Source organism: Brassica napus, chromosome A4 (genome assembly GCF_020379485.1).
Source record: "Brassica napus cultivar Da-Ae chromosome A4, Da-Ae, whole genome shotgun sequence".
Lineage (NCBI taxonomy): Eukaryota > Viridiplantae > Streptophyta > Magnoliopsida > Brassicales > Brassicaceae > Brassica > Brassica napus.
Genome location: NC_063437.1, coordinates 13639817 through 13651405, shown reverse-complemented (window position 1 = coordinate 13651405; position 11589 = coordinate 13639817). Strand labels below are relative to the sequence as shown.

The window sequence follows — 11589 nt, the reverse complement described above, 5'->3', positions numbered from 1 at the left end:
TTCATTGTATTAGTTTTTGGTTGTTCATCTTAGATGAGTAAATATATTTTTATTTTATAGTAATTTAGTATATGTTAATTTGGAAAAAAAATATAAAAATAAAGTGATGATAGGTACAAAGTTACATAAAAACGTAACGATAAATTTTAAAAGGAAATATTTTTTAATTACTTTAATATTATTTTTCCTTTATATGAAATCACATTATATATATAAAAATATATTCATCTTAAAATTTATTAATATTTTATTTATCATATATGTTATTTGAAAAATATAAAAGGAAACTTAAATAAGAAAAAAAAAAGATTAAATTAAATTTTATTTGTTAAAGATATCTTAATTTATGTTATTTAAATTATTTTGTAATAATTTGAGCAATGAATTGGTTTAAATAAAATTCTTAATACTTTTTAAATGTATATTATGTTGTTTAAGATTATCTTTTAAAAAGGAAAATTATTTCTTTACTTTAAAATCAGATTTTTTTGAACTTTCCTTATTATGAATTACACTATATATATAAAAGATATTTTGTTTTTAAATTTATAAATTTTCTTTATTATATTGGTTATTTTATAAAATAAAGAAAAAGTAAACCTAAATACAAAAAAAAAAAATATTTAATAATGATAATTATATATATTTGATTCGTAAAGGATATCATCGTAATCAACTACCATGAGAGTTAACGTGAACGCGACACGTAGGAAACTTACAAGGATTAGAGTCAGACAATGGAATGTAATGATATCAAACAATGGAGATATAGGGAGAAATGAAATACCATAACTTAAACCAGATGTCTCGTTGAAAGAATTGAAGTAAATGTCATGATAACAGAGTCCACAGGAGAAAAAAACATTCTGATCTTTAAACATTAAATAAGTCAAGGAAGTTTGTTGGTGGACTTAAAAAACTTCATTTCCATAAAACCAAATAACCAATTTAGCGGGACCTCAAAGCTCGCTCAGCCTAAGTTAATACTTCCATCAGCTCCAGCCATATCATAGCACAAATAAACCATTTGAATTTTCATATAAGAACCGGAAAAGACACCTTTGTCACAAGCCAAAACAACAATCATCCACATTTATTGAAACAAGAACCAAGGCATTTTAAATTCAACACCCCCCCCAACTCCGAGACGCCACCGCAAGAAGATAGTTATCGGCCATCTTCATGTCTTTCTTCGTTGCCCGATGATGTTATTTTGAACTGCTTAACCCGCGTTCCGAGAAGCGAGGACCTAAACATCTCTTGTGTCTCCAAAACCCTAAGGTCACTCGTGCGTTCGCCTGAACTCTGCCGTCTGCGATCTCGTCTCCCCCAAGAAGTCCCTCTATCTCTTCTATCATTTCCACCAAGACTCCAAAAGGTGTCACTGGATCACTCTGCGTCGGGGTGAGAAGATGATCACTAGTACTCATGACTATCAGGTGGAACAGAGATCTTGTTCATTGGCGGGTCTCCTGACCTCTCCTCATTTTCCTACGTTCTATTCTTCCGGCGTCTCGGTGGGATCAGAGATCTATTTCCCTGATCACGGATGGCCTTTTCCCTCCAAGAAGGTTAGGGTCCTTGATACTCGATCTGGTACTATAAGGATGGGTCCAAGCATGAAAGTGGCTAGGTGGGCCCATAAAGAATCAATGGGAGTGGTCGACGGGAAGATATACGTGATTGGAGGAACTTATGGGAAGAACCAAGTGGAAGTGTTTGATCCAGAAACTCAAACCTGGGAGTTCGCAGGTGAGGAGAAAGTGCAATGCAATTCGCGGTTTAGTGGGTCGCTGGAGGACAAAGTTTACATGGTGGACTTGGAACATGGGAGAATCAGTGCGTATAGCGGTATAGTCAAGTGAAATGCTAGGTTGGCACGGGAAGAAGCAGTGGGAGTGGTCGATGGGAAGATATACGTGATCGGAGGAAGTGTTGATGAGAGCCAAGTGGAAGTATTTGATCCAGAAACACAAACCTGGGAGTTCGCAGGCGAGGAGAAAGTGCAATGCAAGTCGCGGTTTAGTGCGTCGCTGGAGGACAGGGTTTACATGGTGGACTCCCTACATGGGAGAATCAGTGCGTATACTCCGAGAGAAGGTATAAGCAACGTGGCGACAGAGAGTCAAAGTGATAAAATGAACTGCTTGTGTGTGGTAGAGAATGTGATATATGCTTGTTTTAAGCGGAGTGGGTTAATGTGGTTTGACACAAAGCTAAAGGTTTGGAGAAGATTGGTTGATTCTGATGGGAAGGTAATATTCTATTCCTTTGATGCTGAAAAATGGCGGAGTACGAGGGGAAGTTAGCTGTTTTCTGGTTACAGTTTAATACTGATCATGCTCTGATGAAGATGGATATTAGGTGTAGAATGATCGCATTGGATAGGGTAGGAGATGAGATTCGTGGGAAGATTGAGTGGTCTGGTATTATGGCCACATTCCCGTGTGGCGAAATTACTTTAAGACATTGTTTAGTTGTGTCTGCAGATTGATCCACTCATCATACGATTTAACGTACTAAACTATTTTTTAATACCGAGCAATTGCTCATGGCGATTTATGTTTACTAGTTTTATTTCTTTTGTCTAAATACAAATCTATCGCTTTAAATCTCTGAGCTAGGTCTTAAGCAGGGATAACCGAAGGAAGGAACCTCAAGAATTGATTTTTATTAACGTCAATTCAATGAGAAAATTTAACAGAAACTCGTTTTCCAGACTTGGGATCTACAGATCAATATATGAAAACAGTTACAGTCTTTCTGCTAATATATGATAGATTTGTAGAAGAAAAAAGAATGGAAATTACCAGGTGAGAAGCTTGAACTGCTCGGAGAACAAGAGGGGAACATATGAGAAGGAAAGAGCCTGGACTCACAATGTGTAGACCATGGCAATAGTCACCACATAGATCGTCTGTACCAGGGAATTCCATACTAGGTCCGTCCTTCATGACCTCTCTCTGATGGATCCTAATAATCCACCCAGAAAATAGAGTTAGGGTTTTCTGTTGATTGTATGCTTTAAAAACTATTGCTAGGTCCTTTGAACTCTACTCCCCATTCATTACTCCATGCTTTAATGATGAGAGATCCCTTAGAACTCGGTGAAATAGTTGATTTTGTTGTGTCTTCTCAAAACGTTTAGAAATCAAAATCTTTTGGAATCATATGAAAACACATTGAAAACACATTTCTTCAAAATAATTTTGAATACACGATGGATTTGAGTTTTCACTTTAGAAACTTGTGATTCTGTTTTGGAAACGCAAAAAAAAAAAAAGCCATTATTCCTGCCCCAATGGGACTCTTGTGAAATTTATGATTGATGTGTGAAACATATCGAATACTGAAATTGAGGTGCTAGTCCTTCATTACCGAACCTAAAGAACCAGTATTTTCTTCTTGGTTCTTGATTCAATGTCATTCTTCAATGAATTATGACTTTGGATCCAGGTTAAGAACCCTCATGGAACCTTGATGCTTTTGGGACATTCAGTAAAATTTGTTTGTGACCTTTAAGGATGTTTTGATGATGTAGTTATATCTACAAACACAAGCGAATGTCTTTGATTTTATCACTTGATACACGCTTCTACTCTAAATATGGCAGGCAGATCCGTGGAGCATATGAAATTCGTTTCGTATTCTTTGTGATCATGACAGTAAGCTGTCTGTTGCTCTTGATGTTGGATGAGTCCAGAAAATATAATTTCATTTAACATTTTTTTTCCTTTAGCAAACTGCAGTTAAATTGTTTTGTCTTTTCTCTAGGAATTTGGAAATTTCGTTGGTTTGGAGAGCCGGTGAAAGCAGCCATGATAAACACTCAAGTAATAGCAGACATATCAATCCTTTTCTGCGTCATTTGGCACTGAAAAAATCAACCTGTTGATACATAAATATGAATATAATTCCATCTCCATGTGTTTCTTATCAGACGGTCAGGATGATCCGTACTTGTCACTGTATTAACAAGAGCAAATAAAAAAAAATTCCATCATTCTATCCCGGTAACAACATGTAGAAAATATTTAATTCAGCTTGTTAAAGAATTATTTATCATTTGTTTTGGAAAAAAGAATTGCTTGTTTGGTTTTGTTCTAAGAGTTATCAAAAACATGTTTTCACCACTTTTCCTAAAAATTCTCTATGATACGTCTCTATGATAAACTGCGTATTAGCGCTGTGCCTAGAAAAACAACAGAACATGTTCGGCTGGTAATATGCTATTTGCTCTTCTTGTGTGGCGCATTCAAACTTTGAAAACAATAGAGTTTGATTTTCGTCCACGGTTGTTGTTGTTGTGATCAGGTTGTCAATGTATTTTCCATTGAGGAAGCCTGTTGAAGTTTAACTCTAACACTAGAACAGAAGCATGTATGTGGAGATGCAGCGACTCCAAAAAGATATATATATATATATATATAGAGAGAGAGAGAGAGAGAGAGAGAGAGAGAGAGAGAGAGAGAGAGAGAGAGAGAGAGAGAGAGAGAGAGCAAAAGATTGAGTCAACTGAACAAAGCATTCACACATTTTGGTGGTGGTGGTGGGCAGGTGTGGTACTAATGGTGCGTACGTGTCTTCGTCTACAGTTACACAGATTCATAACACCAACGGAAGCTCATACCGGATCAGCCTTTAAGATACTGTCTTAGAACACAATGGAAGGCAATTTGTAAGTAGAATAAAAAACAAGAAGGTTTATAAAGAGAAGTTGTTGTATATACAATAATACAATGTATAGCTTTCATTGGGGGTATATAGCCTGACAAAATGGTATGGTATGATTGATTGTTGAGAACGTGTTGTGTTGTTTAGAAGAGAAAACGCGTGGCAGTAATGATGAATAAACGTAGGAAGAAAGTGGATGGATACAACTTAACACGTATTGAATCATATTATCAAATCATAGAAAGTGGTGGTTGGATTCACACCTAATAACACAACACTTGCTGATTTATTTCTACTTGCGTTCTGGTTAAACCGTTGGTTCACCCTCTAATTAAAGGACTTGAAAAATAATGAGAAACTTGTAAAAATTGAAATATCAATGGATTTTCCCAACTTCCAACAAATAACTGATTTTTAACTACCCTGATAACATTTGATATTTTCTTTAACAAATAAGTATTTGAAGAGTTTTTTCTACATCAATTGTTTGAAGATCACAAAGTTTAGGAGGCTGTATTGAATCTGATATTTTAAGTGATCTGATATTTAGTGAGTTTTTAGAAATTTTTAGGTGAATCTAAGAATTTAGTCGTGATTTTTGTTAAACAATCTAGAATCTCATATAAAACAATGAGAATTAGATTTTTATTTTTTATAATTAAGAAAATCTTTTCAAACACTCTAAAAACAATTAAAGCATTCTAAAATCTCTAATTTAAATTTTGTTCAATAATTATGGATTTCAGAGTATTTTATGAAATGACAAATTCAATAACACTGAATTTTAAAATGTTTTTTTTAATTCATATTTGAATAACAATAGATTTATTATTTTAATACAAATCACTTTAAACTTCCCGATGTTTTGAAAGATTTATTCAGATTTTTAAATTATGTATCTAAATTATTGGTTAAATATAATTTAATGTCATTTTGGTATTTTTTCCATACACACTACTATGTAAAAAATGTGTGTGTTTAATTTTAATTACTAATTCAGAAAACCAATACATAGGTTAACGATAAAGGGTGTAGGTAATCAATGAATATTAAGTTTATTTCTTGTTTCGGCGTTGCTTCAAAGAAGGGGAAGAAGAAACCCTTTGGCTGAGAACGAAGCATCGCGTTTCTTCGATTCCCAATTTCGGTTTTGCGAGAAACCCAATTCTCTCTAGTGGAGATCGATGGCGTCGGTGGAGAAGGATCACGAAGGCGCCGTGGCTGATACCGGAGATCAGAATGATTCCGCCGCCGTACCCTCGGAGACTGTCGGCGGAGGGGAGAAGAAGACGACGACGACGAAGGGTAAGGGTATGTTCTCGCGAATCTGGAACTGGATATTTAGGGTTAAGGGAGACGACTTCGAGAAGAGGCTGAAAGGGATATCGAAGGAGGAAGCGACGATCAGATCCAGGATGAAGCGAAGATCGGTCACGAGGAGGAAGCTCATTAGGAATCTAATCGCGTTCTCCGTCTTCTTTGAGGTCAGTGAGACAAAAAGTCGAGATCTTTTGTGGTTTTGGGGATGTGATCAATGAAACAGTTTTTGTTTGTGTTCAGGTGATTGCAGTGAGCTATGCGATTATGACGACTAGAGATGAAGATTTGGATTGGAAGCTGAGGAGTTTCAGGATCTTGCCTATGTTTCTTTTGCCTGCTCTTTCTTTCCTTACCTATTCTTCTCTCGTTAGCTTCACCAGGATGTGTGAGTTTTGTGTTCTTTTTCTTTTAATTTGCTTGTTTTCGTGTGAAAGGATGGAACTTTGGTGTTGGGTTTGTTGTTTTGATCGTGTTTGTGTGTAATGGTTTTGGTTTAGGTGACCGCAGAGATCAGAACACATTGGAGAAGCTTCAAGGTGAAATGCTGGGGAAGATCGATGAGTTGAAAGAGAGGACTAATTACTTCACCACGCTCGATATTCTTCGTGTAAGATTTTAGTATGACACGAGTCTTTTTGAGAGATTTGCTTGTGCTTGTGTGAGTGCATTACTTTAGACATCTTTTGTAGGTAACACACGTTACACAGTTATCATATAACACGTAATGAGGCCAACATGTTTATTGTCCCCTCTAGCTTTGTCGATAATTTGTTATCTTTGCAATTTATTATATTATTAGGAGATGTCTTTAAATTCAAGTTAGGCAAAGAGCATGGTTTCGTGAATATGGATTGGAACAGTACAGCTTTAAAGAAGGAGCCCCCTAGTCTTCGAGCTATACTGACTTTATTAGCTCTGAAAGTAGTTTCTCTATGTGTCAGCCAAAGAATGTTTGATTATGGTTTTGGATAAAAGGGATATTAGGAATGTAAACTCATGTGTTATGGTTGAAATTCCAACTGTGATTATGTGTCCCAAGTTTGAGTTAATTGGAGACCCACACTTATAATCACTTCTTATTGCAATATGCTCAGGACCTTCAAAGAGAAATGAAATGCTGATATATGTCTTGATGCTTGTTATTTTTTTGTCAGAGGTTTGACCCTGATCCAGCGGCAAGGGCGGCTGCTGCAACTATTCTAGCATCCAAGCTGGGTGCTGATTCAGGCTTGAAAGTATATGTTGGAGATGAATCCCAACTTGACCCCGCCACAGGCAAGAGCAATGACATGGAGATCAAACACTCACAAGGTCTCAGGAATCGAAAACAGCCAAATGCAAAACGCAGCGTTGCTGGGACCACTTCATCAACCCACCATTCAGATAATGAGTCTAACCATTCTGGAACAAGCGAAGGCACCACAGAGCAAAACCAGCAGATGGCTTTTGAGCATTTTAACCCTCAGGGATATGCTGCTCATGATGGTAGCTGGATCTCACGCATAGCGGCTCTCCTCGTGGGTGAAGATCCAACTCAGTCGTATGCACTCATCTGCGGAAACTGCCATATGCATAACGGTGAGCGAGCCCCGTTATCTTTGTCTTTTGTTTACATCAATAACATTGTTTAACAGTGTCTCTCTTTCTCTAACATTACTAGGACTTTGCCGGAAAGAGGACTTCGAGTACACTACTTACTATTGTCCTCATTGTCGAGCCCTGAACAAGCCGAAGCATTCAGGAGAGCAATCACTTGTTCCTCCTGCTAACACAGTCTCTCTGAATCCAATGGAAAGTGAAGTGATTAATAGCAGTAGCTCTACTAGTGAGCGTGGTGACAGTCCAGTCCCTGCAGAGATTGTGGGAGAAGCGCCACAAACAACTGAGAGCTGAGCTAAGAAAAGTTATTGTGAGGTAAAGAAAAAAAAGGCTTTCATATGTCTGTGATAGAAAGAGAGTGTGAAGATGATCGTTTTGGTAATGCTAATATCTTATACCTGCTTTGCAATTTTGATTGTGGAATGAAAGTCTGAACAAAAGACAAATCCGAATAGGTTTTTATTTACTTAATCTTATTTTTCGTCTTTCCTTGTAAACACATCGCACTTTGTATTTTTATTTATCTTCTTTGGTTTGGCTTTTGGATTTGGCTTGTTTCTTGTTTGAACTCAATGGAACTCAAGATAATGGTTTCGAGAAATCTCTCTTTTTACTGATTATCAAAATGAAAAAAGGAACACAAAGGCTTTACATAAAGCAATCTTTTAGAAAGAATTATAAACTAAAAACACACTATATAGAGCATCATTAGTGGGAGTTTCTTCCCAAAAATCTCTTCCCCATTTAATTATAACATAAGTAAATTAAACAGATAAAATTTAAATAGAAATGCAGTTCCACTAGTAATTAAATGACACTTATACAAAGGAGTCTCTAATGGTTCATGCAAAGTCTCTTCATAAAGAGTTCATACTTCTTCTTTAATCTACATTTTCTCTTTCAGTTTTAAATTTTTTATTAATTCTTTTGGTTAGAGACTATGGTGGAGAAATCACCATTGCAGGTACTCTAACACAACGCGCAGGTCCGGCTTATTGTTTCTATGACTCTAATACCAAATTTATAAACACATAATAGGTAAACCACACAAAGGAAGTATTTAGGATCAAAGATATATTGAAAAGGTATATTGATAAGGTGTTTAAAAGTATACACAAATGATTTATAATAAAGGAGGAATTTTATTTTATTAAAAACATTTAAAGATACTACAAATGATTCAAGAGACTCATTAGGAGTTAATTCACTCTACTTATTTGGCTTGAATCACAACACACTCCAAACCTCCTTATTTATGGTACAAGGTCTAAGAATATTTGATATCTTATGTTATACACCATAGTAACATCTTACCTTACACACCACATATAATTGTCTCTAGTTACTTCAAATCTTATCGGCTATCTCGTATATAAACAAGCTTAAAATCCTAAGAAATGCTGCTAGACATCCATTCGACTTTTACTACAATCACTTAACTAGGAAGTTAGAAATATACTTTTTTTTTGTCAAAAGTATATTTACTTCTATTATAAATATTAACAATATACTTTTTTTGTCAAAATATTGATAAAATATTACTTTTCATCTTTTCGACCTTTTTATTTTTTGTTATTATAGTATCACAGTGAACTAGTCCTTATTTTATCCTAACAAGAGATATTATGATTAAATTGGCTAAAATGATATTTAACATTATTGTTTTTATTGAAATTCTAAAGAAAAATCCAAAGATTTTCAATATATTTTGTAAATCACACAAGTGAAAAATGTTATATCTGTATAATTTTCTGTTTTTATAATACATATTATCCAATATAATTGAGTTTTTTTTTGTTGAATTTACTCAGAAAGAGGTCTTTTAAAGTCATTAAAGCATATTTGTGAATGTCTGGAATCTTTTTCTGCATTTGAGAATGGTTTTTGAAATTTCTAGAGTTTTCTTGAAGATCATGAAACACTGGCATTCAGTTCTAGGCTCTCAGAAGCTTTTAATTCAAATGAATCACCACGAGCTTTGATACTCCTCCGGGTGGCGGAGACCATCGATGTGGAAGCAACAATAGAAAGGTCTCTCGACCGCGTTTGTCATTCGTCGACCTTGATCTAGTTATATAGTGAACGCTTCCTTGTTGGCGACGGCTCAGCTTGTTGAACTAACAAAGTCGAGGTAACCTACGATATTTGTTGATTCTTAACATGTATCTGAAATTCCTATTCATTCTTGTCAAGATTCTGTATCTAAATATATATCTTGTTGGAATGAAAAGTTTCGAACGCTGAATGTATTTATGGAGTAAACACACAACACAACAGTAAACCGTAGTCTAGTCTATATATATATTTAGAAAATATATATTGTACTACGTAAATATAAAATGTCCCATTTTGGTAATAATAATCAGTGCTCATAACAATAGAATAAACATACATAAAAACGAATAAGGTTTGTAACTTTGTATCACACAGCTCAGCTTCTTCTCCCCCACAAGATCGGAGGAAATATTCTCCTCCATCACTTCCATTTTCTTTGCCTTCCTCTCCTCTAAACATAAACCCACCAAAAAACAAATATTTTAACCTCATTTTTTTTTCCTTAGCTCTTAGAAAAGGTTTTTTCTTTTTTTCGTCTTTGTTTGCCTTAGCAAAATTATTATTTGCTATGGGTAATATGACGTCAAATGTAGCTGCAAAATTAGCTTTCTTTCCACCGTCACCGGCTACGTACGGCGTAAGTAAAGACGAGGAGACAGGAAAGCTCATGTTCACCGGAGTCACGCCGGAAAAAAGCATGGACGTCCATCAAATTACCACTAAATCAGGCAACAAAGTTGTGGCTACGTTTTGGAAAGACCCATTTGCAAGATTCACTCTTATTTATTCCCATGGCAATGCTGCGGATCTCGGCCAAATGGTCGAGCTCTTCATCGAGCTCCGAGCTCATCTCCGTGTCAACGTTATGAGGTTTAAATATACAAAAAAAAAAAAAATCCTAAACCTTTTTTTTTGGTTGATGAACGAACCTTAACGCCTTTATATGTAAATGAATCAGCTATGACTATTCAGGCTATGGAGCTTCAACAGGCAAGGTAAGAAATATATTTATTGATCAAGAACATTTTGTTATTGGTTTGCACCTTTGATTGTTTTTTAAATAAAATAGCCGTCTGAGGTAAACACGTACCACGATATTGAGGCTGTCTACAATTGCTTGAGGAGCGAGTACGGAATCAAGCAAGAGGAGATGGTATTGTACGGTCAGTCCGTTGGAAGCGGACCGACGTTGTACTTAGCGTCTCGATTGAAGAGACTAAGAGGGGTTGTTCTACATAGCGCAATTCTCTCTGGCATTAGAGTTTTGTATCCTGTCAAAATGACATTCTGGTTCGACATATACAAAGTAAAAGCTCTCTCCTGTTTCTCTCTCTCTCTCTCTCTCTGGTTAGTTTTGGTTCTTTTGTCTCTCAAACTGTAATTATGCAGAACATTGAAAGGATACGCCATGTGACATGCCCTGTTCTTGTCATACATGTAAGATTGATTACACATAACATCTATTATTTTTTTCAGAGAGATCATTAAACCTTGGTTTATGAAACTGCAGGGAACAAAAGATGAGGTTGTGAACATGTCGCATGGGAAGAGATTGTGGGAGCTTTCAAAGGATAAATACGATCCATTGTGGGTTAAAGGAGGAGGGCATTGCAACTTGGAATCATACCCTGAGTACATAAAGCACCTGCGCAAGTTCATAACCGCAATGGAGAAACTAGCTCTCAACAATCCCCCAACTAAACAAGCAGACGACGAGCCAAGCATTACCAAAACTAAGCACCATTGTTGCTTAAGATTCAGGAAAAAGTAGAGCTTGATTTGAACCAACTACAATCATTTCAATGCAAACGGCGAACCAGTTTAAATTTTTGTAGGGATTTAGCCTTGTAGAAAAAGAAACGTAACGTAGCTTATGATTACTTGTCGCTCAAGCAACCAAAACCGTAAAGCTCTCAACTTTTCTTTTACGGATGTAATTGT

The 11589-nt window shown here is 35.9% G+C and overlaps 3 protein-coding genes across 3 annotated transcripts; all 3 read left to right on the top strand.

Moving 5' to 3' along the window:
• Positions 1-1412: 1412 nt before the first annotated feature.
• Positions 1413-2494, top strand: LOC125608200 (putative F-box/kelch-repeat protein At2g41360). Its single transcript, XM_048778171.1, has 3 exons — positions 1413-1851; positions 1894-2255; positions 2354-2494. Exons 1-3 carry the CDS (start codon positions 1413-1415, stop codon positions 2492-2494), a joined length of 942 nt encoding a protein of 313 aa, XP_048634128.1.
• A 3202-nt stretch (positions 2495-5696) lies between these two features.
• On the top strand, positions 5697-8133 carry LOC111211473 (uncharacterized protein At2g24330-like). Its single transcript, XM_022712571.2, has 5 exons — positions 5697-6158; positions 6235-6379; positions 6492-6601; positions 7149-7572; positions 7655-8133. The coding sequence occupies exons 1-5, from the start codon at positions 5859-5861 to the stop codon at positions 7885-7887; spliced, it is 1212 nt and encodes a 403-aa protein (XP_022568292.2). The 5' UTR covers positions 5697-5858; the 3' UTR covers positions 7888-8133.
• A 1833-nt stretch (positions 8134-9966) lies between these two features.
• On the top strand, positions 9967-11582 carry LOC106449862 (alpha/beta hydrolase domain-containing protein 17C). Its single transcript, XM_013891541.3, has 5 exons — positions 9967-10518; positions 10607-10643; positions 10718-10954; positions 11038-11085; positions 11159-11582. The coding sequence occupies exons 1-5, from the start codon at positions 10217-10219 to the stop codon at positions 11417-11419; spliced, it is 885 nt and encodes a 294-aa protein (XP_013746995.2). The 5' UTR covers positions 9967-10216; the 3' UTR covers positions 11420-11582.
• The last annotated feature ends 7 nt before the right edge of the window (positions 11583-11589 follow it).

Coding starts and splice junctions, on each gene's coding strand:
- LOC106449862 (XM_013891541.3), top strand. CDS start 10,217: ATGGGTAATATGACGTCAAATGTAGCTGCAAAATTAGCTTTCTTTCCA. Junction 10,644..10,717: donor ATGGAGCTTCAACAGGCAAG/GTAAGAAATATA, acceptor TAAATAAAATAG/CCGTCTGAGGTAAACACGTA. Junction 11,086..11,158: donor GCCCTGTTCTTGTCATACAT/GTAAGATTGATT, acceptor ATGAAACTGCAG/GGAACAAAAGATGAGGTTGT.
- LOC125608200 (XM_048778171.1), top strand. CDS start 1,413: ATGATCACTAGTACTCATGACTATCAGGTGGAACAGAGATCTTGTTCA. Junction 1,852..1,893: donor GAGAATCAGTGCGTATAGCG/GTATAGTCAAGT, acceptor GGGAAGAAGCAG/TGGGAGTGGTCGATGGGAAG. Junction 2,256..2,353: donor TGGTTGATTCTGATGGGAAG/GTAATATTCTAT, acceptor GCTCTGATGAAG/ATGGATATTAGGTGTAGAAT.
- LOC111211473 (XM_022712571.2), top strand. CDS start 5,859: ATGGCGTCGGTGGAGAAGGATCACGAAGGCGCCGTGGCTGATACCGGA. Junction 6,380..6,491: donor CGTTAGCTTCACCAGGATGT/GTGAGTTTTGTG, acceptor GTTTTGGTTTAG/GTGACCGCAGAGATCAGAAC. Junction 7,573..7,654: donor AAACTGCCATATGCATAACG/GTGAGCGAGCCC, acceptor TAACATTACTAG/GACTTTGCCGGAAAGAGGAC.